Source organism: Protomyctophum parallelum (assembly GCF_964188405.1).
Source record: "Protomyctophum parallelum genome assembly, chromosome: 23".
In the NCBI taxonomy this organism is placed as follows: Eukaryota; Metazoa; Chordata; class Actinopteri; order Myctophiformes; family Myctophidae; genus Protomyctophum; species Protomyctophum parallelum.
The window spans coordinates 29,503,637-29,523,641 of NC_139715.1; the positions used below are offsets into that span (position 1 = coordinate 29,503,637).

The 20,005-nt window shown below is 52.7% G+C and overlaps 1 protein-coding gene across 1 annotated transcript in view; it reads right to left on the reverse strand.

Annotated features, from left to right (window-relative positions):
* The window catches only part of LOC310854209 (bile salt export pump-like), a gene marked incomplete at both ends in the record, with an annotated part of 28,692 nt that overhangs the window by 340 nt on the left and 8,347 nt on the right, over positions 1 to 20,005 (reverse strand). Inside the window, 17 exon segments of the mRNA XM_083758757.1 lie at positions 807 to 953; positions 1,727 to 1,933; positions 2,173 to 2,370; positions 2,487 to 2,643; positions 5,427 to 5,668; positions 8,194 to 8,397; positions 10,178 to 10,339; positions 10,940 to 11,044; positions 11,427 to 11,597; positions 13,266 to 13,386; positions 13,717 to 13,786; positions 14,507 to 14,708; positions 15,231 to 15,401; positions 16,607 to 16,810; positions 17,373 to 17,498; positions 18,311 to 18,421; positions 19,029 to 19,142. Coding sequence (XP_083614883.1) covers positions 807 to 953; positions 1,727 to 1,933; positions 2,173 to 2,370; positions 2,487 to 2,643; positions 5,427 to 5,668; positions 8,194 to 8,397; positions 10,178 to 10,339; positions 10,940 to 11,044; positions 11,427 to 11,597; positions 13,266 to 13,386; positions 13,717 to 13,786; positions 14,507 to 14,708; positions 15,231 to 15,401; positions 16,607 to 16,810; positions 17,373 to 17,498; positions 18,311 to 18,421; positions 19,029 to 19,142 — 2,712 coding nt within the window.

A 20,005-nucleotide genomic window follows, 5' to 3' on the forward strand; every position in this document is an offset into this window, starting at 1 on the left:
ATGCTGATAGGGCAACAGCAGTAGCTGCACATTGATACAACCCAACCCGGGTCGATTTCTACCGTGGATGTAGGCCCCTGATAGGCCCTGATAGGCCCCTGATAGGCCCCTGATAGGCCCAGACTGAGTAGCGAAGTGACAAAACAAAAACAAATCCACGGAACGCAGCGAATCAGACTAGAAGCCAGGCTGTTATGACGGACAGCCGGGACAGCGAATCAGGCTGAAGCCAGGCTGTTATGACGGACAGCCGGGACAGCGAATCAGGCTGAAGCCAGGCTGTTATGACGGACAGCCGGTACAGCGAATCAGGCTGAAGCCAGGCTGTTATGACGGACAGCCGGGACAGCGAATCAGGCTGGAAGCCAGGCTGTTATGACGGACAGCCGGGACAGCGAATCAGGCTGAAGCCAGGCTGTTATGACGGACACCTGGGACAGCGAATCAGGCTGGAAGCCAGGCTGTTATGACGGACAGCTGGGAAAGCGAATCAGGCTGGAAGCCAGGCTGTTATGACGGACAGCCGGGACAGCGAATCAGGCTGAAGCCAGGCTGTTATGACGGACGGCCAGGACAGCGGATCAGTCTGGAAGCCAGGCTGTTATGACGGACAGCCGGGACAGCGAATCAGGCTGAAGCCAGGCTGTTATGACGGACAGCCGGGACAGCGAATCAGGCTGAAAGCCAGGCTGTTATGACGGACAGCTGGGACAGCGAATCAGACTGAAAGCCAGGCTGTTATGACGGACAGCCGGGACAGCGGATCAGTCTGGAAGCCAGGCTACAGACGAGGACAGGACGCTCACCTTCTCGCTCTCAGTGTCCAGGGCAGACGTGGCCTCGTCCAGGAGCAGGATCTTGGGGTCACGGATGATGGCTCTGGCGATGGCGATGCGCTGCTTCTGACCGCGAGACAGCTGGGAGCCCTGGGAGCCCACGTTGGTGGCGTACTTCTGTAGAGACGAGACCAACATGGACGAGACCAACATGAGCGTGTGGGCGTGTGTGTGTGTGGGTGTGTGTGTGTGTGTGTGTGTGTGTGTGTGTGTGTGTGTGTGTGTGTGTGTGTGTGTGTGTGTGTGTGTGTGTGTGTGTGTGTGTGTGTGTGTGTGTGTGTGTGTGTGTGTGTGTGTGCGTGCGTGCGTGCGTGCGTGCGTGCGTGCGTGCGTGCGTGCCAAAGATGCTCCCTCCCTCTGTCTCTTCAGGTCAGGCCCATTTTGTGGCGTGAATCCGTTTCGGTGTTTTTAAAGCATCATGTTATGCTTTAGCTATTGAAAAATAGCAGATCTTCAAGCTCATAGCACAGCACGGAGTGCCGCGCTATACGAGCTTGTAGGTCTGCTATTTTTGAAAAATCGCAAAAACGTGCAGGCACAAATCTTTGAATATATATATATATATATTCCACACAGAAAGGCCCTTTCGCCGACCCCGCCTCGGTCACTGATGATGAGTGTCTAACCCATTCTGAACGGGAACCCATTTTGGTGTTAGCATCATGTTATGCTTTATAGCTATTGAAAAATAGCAGATCTACAAGCTCATAGCGCGCCACCGAGTGGCGCACTACGAGCTTGTAGGTCTGCTATTTTTGAAAAATCGAAGAACGACTGACATTTTTAGAATCTGATCTCAGGTCAGAATGGGTTAATCAGACCAGTGTGTGTCCTGCAGTGGAAACCTCGTATGAATCTGATCTCAGGTCAGAATGGTCTAAAGAATATACCTCTGGCAGTGACATCACAAAGTCGTGGAGCTGGGCCTTCTTGGCGGCGGAGACGACGTCCTCCTCGGCGATGTCCCGGGCGTTGTCTCCGTACTTGATGTTCTCGGCGATGCTGCAGTCGAACAGGATGGGCTCCTGCGACACGATCCCGATCTTCGAGCGCAGGAAGGCCACGTTGACGCGCGTCGACTCGTGCCCGTCGATCAGCTGAAAGACCGACAGATCAGATCAGGGGTTCCCAAGCCTTTTTTCTTTTCGTGTTCTTTTTGTGTGTGTGTGTGTGTGTGTGTGTGTGTGTGTGTGTGTGTGTGTGTGTGTGTGTGTGTGTGTGTGTGTGTGTGTGTGTGTGTGTGTGTGTGTGTGTGTGTGTGTGTGTGTGTGTGTGTGTGTGTGTGTGTGTGCGTGCGTGCGTGCGTGCGTGCGTGCGTGTGTGTGTGCGTCCTCACCACTGTCCCGTGGTCCGGGTCGTAGAACCTCTCCAGCAGCTGGACGCTGGTGCTCTTGCCGCAGCCGCTGCTGCCCACGAAGGCCAGCGTCTGGCCGGGCCTCACGGTCACGCTGAGGCCGTTGAGCACCTGGACGTCGGGCCGCGTCGGGTACGTGAACTTACAGTCCACGAACTCCAGGTCGCCGCGGAAGTCGTCCTATAGAAAAACAAACACACACACACAGAGAACAAACATGACTATAGTCTGCCTGGAAAGTCATATTTTCAGATGGTGGTCTGCGGCCAAATACAGATGTACGTCATCGTACATACCCACTTGTCTCCTCCGTCGCTGTACACGCTGATCTTGGGCACGCGGTCCAGCAGGGCGAAGAAACGCGCCGCCGATATCTTGGCCTTGGCGTAGTCGGGCGTGTAGGAGGAGGCTCTGCCCAGCGCCGTGCCGCTGGTCACTATGGCACTGATCACCCTGGAAACAACACCTGGTCACTATGGCACTGATCACCCTGGAAACAACACCTGGTCACTATGGCACTGATCACCCTGGAAACAACACCTGGTCACTATGGCACTGATCACCCTGGAAACAACACCTGGTCACTATGGCACTGATCACCCTGGAAACAACACCTGGTCACTATGGCACTGATCACCCTGGAAACAACACCTTGTCACTATGGCACTGATCACCCTGGAAACAACACCTGGTCACTATGGCACTGATGACCCTGGAAACAACACCTGGTCACTATGGCACTGATCACCCTGGAAACAACACCTGGTCACTATGGCACTGATCACCCTGGAAACAACACCTGGTCACTATGGCACTGATCACCCTGGAAACAACACCTGGTCACTATGGCACTGATCACCCTGGAAACAACACCTGGTCACTATGGCACTGATCACCCTGGAAACAACACCTGGTCACTATGGCACTGATCACCCTGGAAACAACACCTGGTCACTATGGCACTGATCACCCTGGAAACAACACCTGGTCACTATGGCACTGATCACCCTGGAAACAACACCTGGTCACTATGGCACTGATCACCCTGGAAACAACACCTGGTCACTATGGCACTGATCACCCTGGAAACAACACCTGGTCACTATGGCACTGATGACCCTGGAAACAACACCTGGTCACTATGGCACTGATCACCCTGGAAACAACACCTGGTCACTATGGCACTGATGACCCTGGAAACAACACCTGGTCACTATGGCACTGATCACCCTGGAAACAACACCTGGTCACTATGGCACTGATCACCCTGGAAACAACACCTGGTCACTATGGCACTGATCACCCTGGAAACAACACCTGGTCACTATGGCACTGATCACCCTGGAAACAACACCTGGTCACTATGGCACCGATCACCCTGGAAACAACACCTGGTCACTATGGCACTGATGACCCTGGAAACAACACCTGGTCACTATGGCACTGATCACCCTGGAAACAACACCTGGTCACTATGGCACTGATCACCCTGGAAACAACACCTGGTCACTATGGCACCGATCACCCTGGAAACAACACCTGGTCACTATGGCACTGATCACCCTGGAAACAACACCTGGTCACTATGGCACTGATCACCCTGGAAACAACACCTGGTCACTATGGCACTGATCACCCTGGAAACAAAACCTGGTCACTATGGCACTGATCACCCTGGAAACAACACCTGGTCACTATGGCACTGATGACCCTGGAAACAACACCTGGTCACTATGGCACTGATGACCCTGGAAACAACACCTGGTCACTATGGCACTGATCACCCTGGAAACAACACCTGGTCACTATGGCACTGATCACCCTGGAAACAACACCTGGTCACTATGGCACTGATCACCCTGGAAACAACACCTGGTCACTATGGCACTGATCACCCTGGAAACAACACCTGGTTACTATGGCACTGATCACCCTGGAAACAACACCTGGTCACTATGGCACTGATGACCCTGGAAACAACACCTGGTCACTATGGCACTGATCACCCTGGAAACAACACCTGGTCACTATGGCACTGATGACCCTGGAAACAACACCTGGTCACTATGGCACTGATCACCCTGGAAACAACACCTGGTCACTATGGCACCGTTTTTAGTGGTCTCGTAAAATATTCTAATTCATTGAGATAGGATTTTTTGCTTTTCATGAACTGTACGCCATAATCATCAAGATTAAAGCTAAAAAAGGTTTTAAATACTTCACTTTATGCACAATGAATTGAGAATATATGAAAGTTTCACTCTTTGAATTATATTACAGAAGAAAGTGAACTTTTACACAATATTCTACTTTTTTGAGAAGGAGATGTATAATATTTGCGATGCATTAAAACATTAAGGGTGGGTCCGATCACGTCCTAGGTGATCATCAACTGTGATTAATAATTTAATATGTCCAAACACGCCCCTTAGCAGAAAATGAGTTAAAGGACAACTTTAGTTTTTTTCAACCATGGTTCATGTTTTAGGTTGTTATTAGAGAAAGTAAAAGATGAGTGTTAATTTTTCTTCATTTGCTGCTTTCTTTGGTTTTAGGGATTTTAGTGGTTTTTGACAGGGTGATGGGGGCATAGGGATTTTAGTGGTTTTTGACAGGGTGATGGGGGCATTCGAGCATGGGGCTAAATATGTATTTCTTTACAAAATATTATGGCGATTTATTTTTTTATTATTTACTATAGTCCTAATAAACCCCAATAAATTACATCTGGCCACAAAAGATCACAGGATCTACTGGATGTGAAGGTAGCCTAAGCCACACGTGTCATAGGCTCAATATGTCAGTTTGACACATTCAGTAGATCCTGTGATCTTTTGTGGTCGGATGTAATTTCTTGGAGTTTAGTAGGACTATAGTAAATAATACAATAATTAATCGCTATAAAATCTTGGAAAAAAATACATATTTAGCCCCATGCTCGAATGAAATAAAACGAAAGAAAGCAGCAAATGAAGAAAAAATAACACTCATCTTTTACTTTCTCTAATAACAACCTAAAACATGAACCATGGTTGAAAAAAACTAAAGTTGTCCTTTAAGCACAGTACGTACATAAATGTAGGCCTACGTAGTTACTTTACATCCACTGCCCACCCCCCCCCCCCCGCAGCAGAAAGACATGTCCCCTCTCACCAAGTCTCGCGAAGCCAGACAATTCCAGACCGTACGACGGACGCATTTGAACATTGCGAGAGGCAACAGTCTGGCCTCACCTGAACACCATGCTGAAGTGAAGGCCCTCCTGTCGCACCAGGTAGCCTCCGAATCTGTAGGAGGCGCTGTTGGCCAGGAAGATGACGCACTGGGCGAAGCCGTAGCACGCGCCATACACGTTGGCCTTCTGCAGCGCGGCGCGGTACGGCCCGTCCAGAGTCACCTCGTACATCTCCACGAAAGTCTTCTCCTTGCCCAGGCCGGCGATGGTGCGGATGTTACTCAAAGCCTCCCCCGAAATCTGAGGGGCGACGAAAAACAACCTGGAGTTGGTTTGAAACTAGGTTGGTTTGGCTGCAGCCTGCAGCCTGCAGCCTCCCCCCCAGCCCCTCCTCACCCTGCCTGCAGCCTCCACCCTCTCCCCCAGCCCCTCCTCACCCTGCCTGCAGCCTCCACACTCTCCCCCCAGCCCCTCCTCACCCTGCCTGCAGCCTCCACACCCTCCTCCTCCTCACCCTGCCTGCAGCCTCCCCCCAGCCCCTCCTCTCCCTGCCTGCAGCCTCCACACCCTCCTCCTCCTCCTCCTCCTCACCCTGCCTGCAGCCTCCACACTCTCCCCCAGCCCCTCCTCACCCTGCCTGCAGCCTCCACACCCTCCTCCTCCTCCTCACCCTGCCTGCAGCCTCCACACCCTCCTCCTCCTCCTCCTCCTCACCCTGCCTGCAGCCTCCACCCTCTCCTCCTCCTCCTCACCCTGCCTGCAGCCTCCACCCTCTCCTCCTCCTCATCACCCTGCCTGCAGCCTCCACACTCTCCCCCCAGCCCCTCCTCACCCTGCCTGCAGCCTCCACACCCTCCTCCTCCTCACCCTGCCTGCAGCCTCCCCCCAGCCCCTCCTCACCCTGCCTGCAGCCTCCACACCCTCCTCCTCCTCACCCTGCCTGCAGCCTCCACACTCTCCCCCAGCCCCTCCTCACCCTGCCTGCAGCCTCCACACCCTCCTCCTCCTCCTCCTCCTCACCCTGCCTGCAGCCTCCACACTCTCCCCCTCCTCCTCACCCTGCCTGCAGCCTCCACACTCTCCTCCTCCTCCTCACCCTGCCTGCAGCCTCCACACTCTCCCCCTCCTCCTCCTCACCCTGCCTGCAGCCTCCACACTCTCCTCCTCCTCCTCCTCACCCTGCCTGCAGCCTCCACACTCTCCCCCCAGCCCCTCCTCACCCTGCCTGCAGCCTCCACCCTCTCCCCCCAGCCCCTCCTCACCCTGCCTGCAGCCTCCACACTCTCCTCCTCCTCCTCACCCTGCCTGCAGCCTCCACACTCTCCCCCCTCCTTCTCCTCACCCTGCCTGCAGCCTCCACACTCTCCTCCTCCTCCTCACCCTGCCTGCAGCCTCCACACTCTCCCCCCAGCCCCTCCTCACCCTGCCTGCAGCCTCCACACTCTCCCCCTCCTCCTCACCCTGCCTGCAGCCTCCACACTCTCCTCCTCCTCCTCACCCTGCCTGCAGCCTCCACACTCTCCCCCCAGCCCCTCCTCACCCTGCCTGCAGCCTCCACACTCTCCTCCTCCTCCTCACCCTGCCTGCAGCCTCCACACTCTCCCCCTCCTCCTCACCCTGCCTGCAGCCTCCACACCCTCCCCCTCCTCCTCCTCACCCTGCCTGCAGCCTCCACACTCTCCTCCTCCTCCTCCTCACCCTGCCTGCAGCCTCCACACCCTCCCCCTCCTCCTCCTCACCCTGCCTGCAGCCTCCACCCTCTCCCCCAGCCCCTCCTCACCCTGCCTGCAGCCTCCACCCTCTCCCCCCAGCCCCTCCTCACCCTGCCTGCAGCCTCCACCCTCTCCCCCTCCTCCTCCTCACCCTGCCTGCAGCCTCCACCCTCTCCCCCTCCTCCTCCTCACCCTGCCTGCAGCCTCCACCCTCTCCCCCAGCCCCTCCTCACCCTGCCTGCAGCCTCCACCCTCTCCCCCCAGCCCCTCCTCACCCTGCCTGCAGCCTCCACCCTCTCCCCCAGCCCCTCCTCACCCTGCCTGCAGCCTCCACACCCTCCCCCCAGCCCCTCCTCACCCTGCCTGCAGCCTCCACCCTCTCCCCCCAGCCCCTCCTCACCCTGCCTGCAGCCTCCACACCCTCCCCCCAGCCCCTCCTCACCCTGCCTGCAGCCTCCACCCTCTCCCCCTCCTCCTCCTCACCCTGCCTGCAGCCTCCACCCTCTCCCCCCAGCCCCTCCTCACCCTGCCTGCAGCCTCCACACCCTCCTCCTCCTCCTCCTCCTCACCCTGCCTGCAGCCTCCACACCCTCCCCCTCCTCCTCCTCACCCTGCCTGCAGCCTCCACCCTCTCCCCCAGCCCCTCCTCACCCTGCCTGCAGCCTCCACCCTCTCCCCCCAGCCCCTCCTCACCCTGCCTGCAGCCTCCACCCTCTCCCCCAGCCCCTCCTCACCCTGCCTGCAGCCTCCACACCCTCCCCCCAGCCCCTCCTCACCCTGCCTGCAGCCTCCACCCTCTCCCCCAGCCCCTCCTCACCCTGCCTGCAGCCTCCACCCTCTCCCCCCAGCCCCTCCTCACCCTGTCTGCAGCCTCCACCCTCTCCCCCCAGCCCCTCCTCACCCTGTCTGCAGCCTCCACACCCTCTCCCCCTCCACCTCCTCACCCTGCCTGCAGCCTCCACCCTCTCCCCCTCCACCTCCTCACCCTGTCTGCAGCCTCCACACCCTCTCTCCCTCCACCTCCTCACCCTGCCTGCAGCCTCCACCCTCTCCCCCTCCACCTCCTCACCCTGTCTGCAGCCTCCACACCCTCCTCCTCCTCCTCCTCCTCACCCTGCCTGCAGCCTCCATGGCCTGCTTGTCCTGCTTGGCGAAGCCCGTCAGCATCTTGGCCTGGAAGCCGCCGGACAGCGCGATGAACGGCAGGAAGCACATGATGACCATGGTCAGCTTCCAGCTGAAGTAGAAGGCGATGATCACCGCCACGCCGATGTTGGTCAGGGAGTTGACGATCATGCCGATCTGAGAGCCGGTGGCCTGCCCATGGGTGACACCGTGACATGTTATGTTACAGAGGGGTGGCCTGCCCATGGGTGACACCGTGACATGTTATGTTACAGAGGGGTGGCCTGCCCATGGGTGACACCGTGACATGTTATGTTACAGAGGGTGGCATGCCCATGGGTGACACCGTGACATGTTATGTTACAGAGGGGTGGCCTGCCCATGGGTGACACCGTGACATGTTATGTTACAGAGGGTGGCCTGCCCATGGGTGACACCGTGACATGTTATGTTACAGAGGGGTTGCCTGCCCATGGGTGACACCGTGACATGTTATGTTACAGAGGGGTGGCCTGCCCATGGGTGACACCGTGACATGTTATGTTACAGAGGGGTGGCCTGCCCATGGGTGACACCGTGACATGTTATGTTACAGAGGGTGGCCTGCCCATGGGTGACACCGTGACATGTTATGTTACAGAGGGGTGGCCTGCCCATGGTGACACCATGACATGTTATGTTACAGAGGGTGGCCTGCCCATGGGTGACACCGTGACATGTTATGTTACAGAGGGGTGGCCTGCCCATGGGTGACACTGTGACATGTTATGTTACAGAGGGGTGGCCTGTCCATGGGTGACACCGTGACATGTTATGTTACAGAGGGTGGCCAGCCCATGGGTGACACTGTGACATGTTATGTTACAGAGGGGTGGCCTGCCCATGGGTGACACTGTGACATGTTATGTTACAGAGGGGTGGCCTGCCCATGGGTGACACTGTGACATGTTATGTTACAGAGGGTGGCCTGCCCATGGGTGACACCGTGACATGTTATGTTACAGAGGGTGGCCTGCCCATGGGTGACACTGTGACATGTTATGTTACAGAGGGGTGGCCTGCCCATGGGTGACACTGTGACATGTTATGTTACAGAGGGGTGGCCTGCCCATGAGTGACACCATGACATGTTATGTTACAGAGGGTGGCCTGCCCATGGGTGACACCGTGACATGTTATGTTACAGAGGGTGGCCTGCCCATGGGTGACACTGTGACATGTTATGTTACAGAGGGGTGGCCTGCCCATGGGTGACACTGTGACATGTTATGTTACAGAGGGGTGGCCTGCCCATGGGTGACACCGTGACATGTTATGTTACAGAGGGGTGGCCTGCCCATGGGTGACACCGTGACATGTTATGTTACAGAGGGGTGGCCTGCCCATGGGTGACACCGTGACATGTTATGTTACAGAGGGGTGGCCTGCCCATGGGTGACACCGTGACATGTTATGTTACAGAGGGGAAACCTTTGTCCACGTCGAGCACTGTTGTTTTTGGCAGCACATTTTGTCATAGTCTCTTGAATAGTCTTCATTTAGCTTTTAGTCACATTTTAATAATACTGGGTCAGGCTACTCACCCCCTGGACCCTGGGTCAGGCTACTCACCCCCTGGACCCTGGGTCAGGGTACTCACCCCCTGGACCCTGGGTCAGGCTACTCACCCCCTGGACCTGGGTCAGGGTACTCACCCCCTGGACCTGGGTCAGGCTACTCACCCCCTGGACCCTGGGTCAGGCTACTCACCCCCTGGACCCTGGGTCAGGCTACTCACCCCCTGGACCCTGGGTCAGGGTACTCACCCCCTGGACCTGGGTCAGGCTACTCACCCCCTGGACCCTGGGTCAGGCTACTCACCCCCTGGACCCTGGGTCAGGGTACTCACCCCCTGGACCCTGGGTCAGGCTCCTCACCCCCTGGACCCTGGGTCAGGCTCCTCACCCCCTGGACCCTGGGTCAGGCTACTCACCCCCTGGACCTGCGACGCGTCGGTAGCCAGGCGCGTGGTCAGAGCTCCGGGGCTGTTGCGGTGGTCGTCGAACCAGCCGACCTCCTGGCCCAGCATGGCGTGGAAACCCAGGCGGCGCAGACGCCGTGTCAGGAGCTCCCCGGACTTGGAGAAGGCGTAGCCCTGCAGGCGCAGACACGCACGCACACACGCACACACGTAGACACACACACACGCACACACGTAGACACACACACACGCACACACGTAGACACACACACACGCACACACGTAGACACACACACACGCACGAGCACACAGTATGGTATGTACATTTGCTTTGACCATATCGTCATAATTCTCATCAACATTTCTCGTATCGTCGTCTATGTTGCCATTAACCCGTTCTGAACGGGAAACCACTTTGGTGTTTTAAGCATTATGTTATGCTTTAGCTGTTGAAAAATAGCAGATCTACAAAACGAGCTTGTAGGTCTGCTATCTTTGAAAAACCGTGAAAATGTGGCGCAAATCTTTGAATATATATTCTTTCAGAGCGAACATATTTAACTCAAAACTTTGCTTCTGGGTGGAGGGGTCCCTGGAACAACATATTTTCAGATGGGGGTTGGCGGCCAATTTACATGTAATTCTAGGGGTCCTTGACGTAAAATAGTTTGAGAACCACTGACATAGAAACATAGGGGTTTTCAAGAAAACTATGAGACATAATTGAAGATTTTCAGACGGCGGTCTATACCTGTAACTATAGTGATCCTATACCTGTAACATCTGGGTGAAGAAGGACGTCAGTCCAACGAAGACGAAGAACAGACAGATGCTGTCGATTTCCTTCCGTTGGACCTCTGGGTCCTGTATGGAGAATGTCTATACACACACACACACACGCACACACGCACACACGCATGCACGCACGCACGCACGCACGCACGCAACACAATATTCAATATTATTTTCCAAAAATAATAAAAAGGTCACTTGCCTTCCATCTGTTAGAAAAGTACTGCATTTGAATGCCTATAGTAAAAGATAGCGGTTATATATATTATAGAGCATGTAGTGTCTATATAGTGTGTATTGTCTAGTGTGTAGTGTATAGTGTCTAGGGTGTAGTGTGTAGTGTGTAGTGTGTAGTGTCTAGTGTGTAGTGTGTAGGGTGTAGTGTGTAGTGTCTAGTGTCTAGTGTCTAGTGTGTAGTGTCTAGTATGTAGTGTGTAGTGTCTAGTGTGTAGTGTCTAGTGTGTCTTACGGCCAGGATCTGGGAGAACAGCAGGGAGTAGACGGGGTTGACCCCTCCGTTGACCGCGGCCCCCAGGGACCCGAACAGCATGTAGGGCCACTCGGGGGTGTTGTACCTCAGGATCCTGGAGACTGGAGCCGGCTCCACTCGCTCCTCCTCCTCCTCCAACGGAGCAGCGTTCTGGAACCAATCACAATAGAGAGAATGCACATGCATGATTTTCCCATCAGGACACGCCCCCCTCATCTAGACTGAGTGGCACAGCATTGAGCAGCATGGAGTGTTGGAGTTTGGGAGCGCTCGTTGGAAATCACTCCACCGTCCTGAGTACCACCTGCTTCTAAATGTCACATAATGCAGGAGGCAGCAAAATGTTGTGTTATTGAAAACAAGCACTTCCAAACTCTGCCCTATCAAATGGAGGGCATTTCTTGACAGAAAGTAGCTCATAACGTTTCTAGAACAGAAAGCACGCTGGCTGGGCCAGGCTACCCGCCCCTCTAGACCAGAAAGCACGCTGGCTGGGTCAGGCTACACGCCCCTCTAGACCAGAAAGCACGCTGGCTGGGCCAGGCTATCCGCCCCTCTAGACCAGAAAGCATGCTGGCTGGGCCAGGCTACCCGCCCCTCTAGACCAGAAAGCAGGAAGTAATTTGTAGATGTGAGTAGACTTAATTGAACAGACTAAACTTTTATTGGAATTGTGAAGTTGCCCGAACGGCCAAGGCTCCAAGAATCGACAGTCCAAGAATGTAGATCTTTTTTGGTATTTTATTTACCTCAAAACACAGAGTGAACGACCCATGCTGGATTTGACTGGGCAGGCAAAAATAATACTTCCAGAATAAAGACTTAACAATACACTTTCAAATAACAGAAAGTAAGAAATGAACACTTGACAACTAAACTAAGGAAAAACAACAAACCAAGAACTTAAGAAACTGAAAACAGGCTATGCCTTCCTGGCCCTGGCAGCTCTCCCCTGGAGTTGTCTCATTTGTTAGTCTCAAGCGAAACTGAACATTTTCCACTCAGGGTTCCCTCCCAAACATTTCCACAAGCCTCCCTTATATACCAGGTGAGACAAAGCCACAATGATTAGTAATTGGACCAATCTACTCAAACAAGGTAAACCATGACCCATGAGTTAGACCAACTATACAATTACACATTTCCTTCATAGAGTCTGAATGTTTTCCAAGGCATCACATCAAACGCAAAACAATTATGATAGCATTAGGCAACACAGATAAGTAGTATACGATGCTACACATAGCCACACCTCCAAGGAGCTTGATGACAGTCAATTAATAGAAGCAGCTGTGCAGAGTGCGTTTGTAATGTTCAGTTTCACATTGTGGAGTCTTCTAGTGTCTATAGGGCACGGGTTGCCCCATGACAGGAATATCTTTTTTTTAAAGTCAGTTTTTGCCAGTGTGCCAGTGATCACCCTCCCATGTTGGCACCTTGCCTAAGGTTGCTTCTAATCCTGTCGCGGTGTTCAGAGTATGGGTTGTATGCCGTTCAGAGTATGTGTTTTAGGGGTAAGTCTCTCATTGGCTTAGATGTAGCCTATAGAGACGAGGCAGCCAATCATGAGAAAGTACACACACACACACACTCGTCTCCAGGATTCTCTCATCTTTTTCTAGGAAAATGTCACACACACACACACACACACACACACACACAGTGTCACAGCGTGTCGAACATTAAGGGCCTCCCTCTACAGAGTGTGTGACCGTCAGGTTATTGACCCTCTTACACACACACACACACACACACACACACACACACACACACACACACACACACACACACACACACACACACACACACACTACAGACCTTGGTCTTGTCTCCCTGTGAAACGGAGTAGGCCCGGGGGCCCAGCTCTCCGGCCATGGGCGCCGTGGCTTCGGGGATGAGGTTGGACAGCTGAGAGCGGGACCTCTGGCGGATGGACGCCCTGCAGCACACACACACACAAACACATGCACGCACACACACAAACACGAGCACGCACGCACACACACACACACACACACACACACACACACACAGGACACACAAGAACACACACGCACACACAAACACAGCACACGCAAGATTAAAGCTATACACATGTATTTTCTCACCATGGCAATAACTGGTGTAACTGGTGTGTGGCCACACACACACACACGCACACGCGCACACACACACACACACACACACACACACACACACACACACACACACACACACACACACACACACACACACACACACACACACACACACATATACGTTACAGTACCTCAGACTGGCCCGGTAGCTTCCCGCACGGGACAGGTTCAGCCTCTCTGTTCGCTCCTCTGTGTCCGCCACTGTTTGAACACAGACACACAACGGTCACATGATGCAGAGGTAGAGGGGGTCCACGGGGGTCCACGGGGGTCCATGGGGGTCCACATACTGTATGCTTTCTATATGGGAGATGGCCGCGAGAAATATTTTGCTCGCTTACCTTGCTCTCGTTTCCATAATATCACTAAATAATCCATCGCGTTCATATTTTGAACGAGAGGCGGATGAGAATTCAGAAATGAATCGCTTAGTATATCCATCAGATCAGAACCACGGAGAGCTCCCTGGATGAGGAGATACGAGGCATTCTTTCTGCAGCGGTAAACAGGGAAGTGAACGGGACCGCGCATGAACGTAGAGCCAAGCGTACGGTGGCCTTAACCCATTCTGACCTGAGATCAGATTCATACGAGGTTTCCGCCGGACACACACTACTGGTCTGATGAACCCATTCTGACCTGAGATCAGATTCTAAAAAAATGTCAGTCGTTCTTCGATTTTTCAAAAATAGCAGACCTACAAGCTCGTATCGCGCCACTCTAAACCATAACATGATGCTGACACCAAAATGGGTGCCCGGTCAGAATGGGTTTTAAGAGTCCAACAAAAAAAAAACACCGAATATTCTTCTCTTGTTCGGTATCATTGAAGATGCGCTAGGACGTGTACACACCCTAGGACGTGCTTACGACGGTACCACACGTCCTATACGGACTAAATGTGTTAACCGTTCCACTCACTCTCTCGGGCCTTCTCGTTGAGGGCCTTGTCTCCCTGGCTCTGCAGGGTGACCAGGGTGAAGTACACGCCCTTCCTCTCCAGCAGCTCCTCGTGTCTGCCTCGCTCCACCGCCCGGCCGCGCTCGAAGCCCACGATCACGTCCGCGTTCTTGATGGTGGAGAGACGGTGTGCCACGGAGATGGTCGTGCGACCCAGGCGAACCTGCATGCGCGCACGCGAAGAAATGTATGATATAAATGAGTGGAATATTATTATTATTATTATTATTAACTCTGAAGAAGGAGAGTTAGAAACATCATGTTTAACCTTTTTTTTTTTTATCGTGAGGAAAGATTGATACCGGGTACTCGATCAGCCCAAAGCTTATTGATACCGGATCCTAATCCAGGGTTAGGGGGTAGGGTACCTTATCCAGGGTTAGGGGGTAGGGGTTAGGGGTAGGGGTTAGGGGGTAGGGTTTAGGGGGTAGGGGTTAGGGGGTAGGGGTTAGGGGGTAGGGGTTAGGGGGTAGGGTACCTTATCCAGGGTTAGGGGGTAGGGGTTAGGGGGTAGGGTACCTTATCCAGGGTTAGGGGGTAGGGGGTAGGGGTTAGGGGGTAGGGGTTAGGGGGTAGGGGTTAGCGGGTAGGGGTTAGCGGGTAGGGGTTAGGGGGTAGGGGTTAGGGGGTAGGGGGTAGGGTACCTTATCCAGGGTTAGGGGGTAGGGGTTAGGGGGTAGGGTACCTTATCCAGGGCCTGCTGGACCACGGCCTCGCTCTCGTTGTCCAGGGCGGACGTGGCCATGTCCAGCAGCAGCAGGCGGGGGTTCCTGACCAGGGCGCGGGCGATGGCGATGCGCTGCTTCTGGCCGCCGCTCATCTGACCGCCGCCCTCCCCCACCAGGGTGTCGAACTTCTGCAGAACGTCGTTCAGCGGAGAGGCCAGAGATGTTACGGACGCCCGGCAGGAATGGACCGCTTTTGGTGTTTTTAAGCATTATAGAGCACCGAAGTCTGACGTCACTTTCAGTAGAGGGCGTCAGTCCCCAGGTTCATGTATTTTTTTAGTTGCATTGAAATCGCCATAGGAGGATTTTTAGATTGCTTCATATAAGAACTGTGTTTGAAAAATAAACATGTCACCCCGGCCTCTTCACTCATATGGATATGAAGAATCAACTGACTGAGAGAAAACGCTAATGTTACTGCTGCTGAATTAGTTACATTTTCGCTAGAAGCAGACTGTATCATATATGAGTGACTGACTGTTGCAAACGATACAGAGACACCTCCCTGACAATAACGCCAAGACAGCTTGTTTATTTTTGGACCACAACGCTTATAGACGATATTAGGATCACCCCATGTTATTCTCCATAGAGAAATTACTTCCGCGAACCAGGGGAATCGAAGGGATGAGCTAGTTACGTCAGGACTTCGGTGCTCTATGTTATACAGTACTTTAGCTGTTGAAAAATAGCAGATCTACAAGCTCGTACCGCGCTACGAGCTTGTAGATCTAAATTTTTAATCGTGAAAATGTGCCTCAAATCTTTGAACATATCTCTGCTGTCGGGAGGAAACCTCTCAACTCCAAAATGTTATCTTTTTCAGGAAATGAAAAATATACATTTTTCAGGAAATTAAGAAAACCTTATATTTTTTTAAAACAAAGCAATACAGCCTCATCAAAGTTGTTGTTGTGACTTTATATGTTGTCAATTACTTCCATGCGAGGGGGAGAGGTAGTGGAGTTAGCTGCTTTAGCAGACAGTTTGAGAGGGAGAGAGGTGGTGGAGTTAGACAGTTTGAGGGTCCAATGGAGTTAAGAGGTTTTGCCTTAAAGCACTTTTCTTTGTGGGACCGTAGCCTAATGCAGGTCAAACTGGGGGTCCTTGAAATGAAAATGGTTGTGAATCACTGCCGTAAAAAATCTTCTCTTATGCATGGCATATCTTTTCAAATGGGGTCCGGCAGGCTAATTAGTGACAATTTGGGGGTCCTTGACATGTCAGACATAAACTATGCATTCTCCCAGAAGCCTCGTAGCTCGCCTCCTAGCTCGCCTCCTAGCTCGTCTCCTAGCTCCTCTCCTAGCTCATCTCCTAGCTCGTCTCCTACCTGGGGGAGGTCCATGATGAAGTTGTAGGCGTTGGCCTCCTTGGTGGCTCGGACCACATCGTCCAATGAGACGTCAGGACGGCCGTAGCGGATGTTCTCGGCGATGGTGGTGGCGAATAGCACAGGCTCCTGTTCCACGACGCCCATGAGCGAGCGCAGCCATTGGATGTTCAGACCTCTGATATCATGGCCGTCCAGAGTCACCTGACACACAATTTACAATTTTATCGGACGCTCTTAACTCAGAGCTCTCAACCCAGAGCTCTCAACCCAGAGCTCTCAACCCAGAGCTCTTAACACAGAGCTCTTAACTCAGAGCTCTTAACCCAGAGCTCTCAACCCAGAGCTCTCAACCCAGAGCTCTCAACCCAGAGCTCTTAACCCAGAGCTCTCAACCCAGAGCTCTCAACCCAGAGCTCTCAACCCAGAGCTCTCAACCCAGAGCTCTTAACCCAGAGCTCTCAACCCAGAGCTCTCAACCCAGAGCTCTTAACCCAGAGCTCTTAACCCAGAGCTCTCAACCCAGAGCTCTTAACTCAGAGCTCTTAACCCAGAGCTCTTAACCCAGAGCTCTCAACCCAGAGCTCTTAACTCAGAGCTCTTAACCCAGAGCTCTTAACCCAGAGCTCTTAACCCAGAGCGATTTAAGTAACAAAATGCGAGTACTTTTCTCTAGCACAAAAACCTGCCCTCTTTGGGGTCATTGGATGAGCGTTGGATGAGCGTTCGATGAGCGTTGGATGAGCGTTGGATGTGTGGAACCTACCATGCCCTCTTTGGGGTCGTAGAAGCGTTGGATGAGCTGAATGGCGGTGCTCTTGCCCGCTCCGCTAGGCCCCACGAAGGCCGTGGTCTCACCAGACTTGACCGCCACGCTGAGCTGGTCTAGGATCTGCCAACGTACAACAATAACAATAATAATAATAATGGATTTTTATTTATAATGCACTTTACAGTTGTGTAAATCTAAAAGTAAGCATTTGCGCATAAAAACAAGAAATGATGACATAGTCAATCATCCCCCAATATTATAGGGACCAGGAACTGGTCGGAAATAACGTGTTCCTTAATCCACACGCTACGTCCGGCCGGGGGAAACTCCTCCCTGCTGTCAGGTGAAAAGAAGCAGCTTGGACTCCTCATGCATAGAAGGAAGCATGAGGTCAGTCCGTTGCTGTCCCCAGGCTGGCAGAGGAAGTGTAAACATTAGATAATTGACACTGGGTGAAAAAAATTTGTTGGAAAGTAATAGTTGAAGCAGTGGTTCCCAAACGTGTTCACGTCCAGGACCCCCAAATTGACACGAATTAGCCGCTCGGACCCCCATTTGAAGAGACATGCCATAAGACCCCCCCCTTTGAAGAGACATGCCATAAGACCCCCCCTTTGAAGAGACATGCCATAAGAGAAGATTTCTACGGCTCTAGCCGTGATTCTCAACCAGTTTAGGACCCCCAGTTTGACGTGCATTATTCTACGGACCCCCATTTAATGGCATTTCTATCTCTGGGACCCCGATTTATATTGTAAAATAAATGTTAATTTAACTCTGAGTGTACAAATGGAACCAAATGGACCCGTTATGGTCCCTTACGGGTCCATTTGGTTCCTATAACTATCATTTTGACCCTCGGGAACTCCCTCAAGGTCCCCTGGGGGTCCCCGGACCCCACTTTGGGAAGCACCGGCTTAAAGGTCACGTACCTTGACCTCTGGCCTGGCGGGATAGTGGAAGGTCACGTTGTGGAACTCGATGTCACCTTTGACCTTATCCAGGCAGTAACCAGCCTCGGAGAAGCAGTCGATCTCTGGCTCCTGACAGGGACAGGGAGAAGATTGACAGGTGTCACTCAAAACGCTCCTGACAGTGACAGGTAGAAGATTGACATTTGTTCATGTCATGTGAAAGCAGGGAATCATAGCTTCAAATTGACATGTTGGTTGTTCAGTTTGACCCACCAGTTCTGGAGATATGGCTTATAGAGTAATTAATGTCTTGCAGAGAAACAGCGAGTTGAGAAAACAGGCTTGAAAGGTTCACTTCTGTGGACTCTAACATTACACCGTGACCTAGCTACATGTTTAAGCATTTATTTCATATTTACATGTCTTCTGTGGACTCTAACATTACACCTAGCTACATGTTTAAGCATTTATTTCATATGTCTTCTGTGGTCTCTCACACCTATAGCTACATGTTTAAGCAATTACATGTAAATTTCAGCTCTGACAATTATTCCAGACCTGCTCTAGTATGTGAAGAGTCTACCTGTGCTATTAACTAAAAAAGAAAAAGCTGGGATTTGCGTGATGGCAGGCTCTCAGTCAAATCTGGTCACAATGAATCCCGGCGGGAATTGTGTTAAATATGGTCCACGCGGTGAAACCTGACGGACGGTGAAATGCTGCCTCTCTCTCTCACCCTCTCGATGGTCTCGAAGATGATGGTGGCGGCTCCTCTCCCCGAGGCGAACGCTTCCAGACACGGCGAGGCCTGGCCCAGGTTCATGGCCGCTATCAACACGCCGAAGAACACCTGCAAGTGGAAAAGGGGGACCGCATGTAATTCAGACGGGGCGCTATAGTCCGACATGTGTCCGCATGTCGGACTATAGCGTCTGCTCACGCGTGCTTGCGGTTATGGTTGGGTTAGGAGATGAGGTGGGTTGTCATTTTGTCGGCCAATGACTGGTCTGAACAACGTAACGTACTGCACCCGTGGACCAATGACTGGTCTGAACAACGTAACGTACTGCCCCCGTGGACCAATGACTGGTCTGAACAACGTAACGTACTGCACCCGTGGACCAATGACTGGTCTGAACAACGTAACGTACTGCACCCGTGGACCAATGACTGGTCTGAACAACGTAACGTACTGCACCCATGGACCAATGACTGGTCTGAACAACGTAACGTACTGCACCCGTGGACCAATGACTGGTCTGAACAACGTAACGTACTGCACCGTGGACCAATGACTGGTCTGAACAACGTAACGTACTGCACCGTGGACCAATGACTGGTCTGAACAACGTAACGTACTGCACCGTGGACCAATGACTGGTCTGAACAACGTAACGTACTGCACCGTGGACCAATGACTGGTCTGAACAACGTAACGTACTGCACCTGTGGAAAAGAAGTGTTGATTCCGTCGACTAAAACTGTGACGAAAAATGTCTGTCGACTAACTAAGCTACGATGACTAAAACTAAGACTAAATATACTGATAATTTTGTCAACAAATAAAAACTAGACTAAAATGTGAGGGAGGGACTAGTGGACAAGAGATCCAGTAGAAGTGATTTTACACTTGGTTGCATGCTGAAAATAGCCGATCTACAAGCTCACAACGCGTCACAGCGCGACGCGTTGTGAGCTTGTAGATCGGCTATT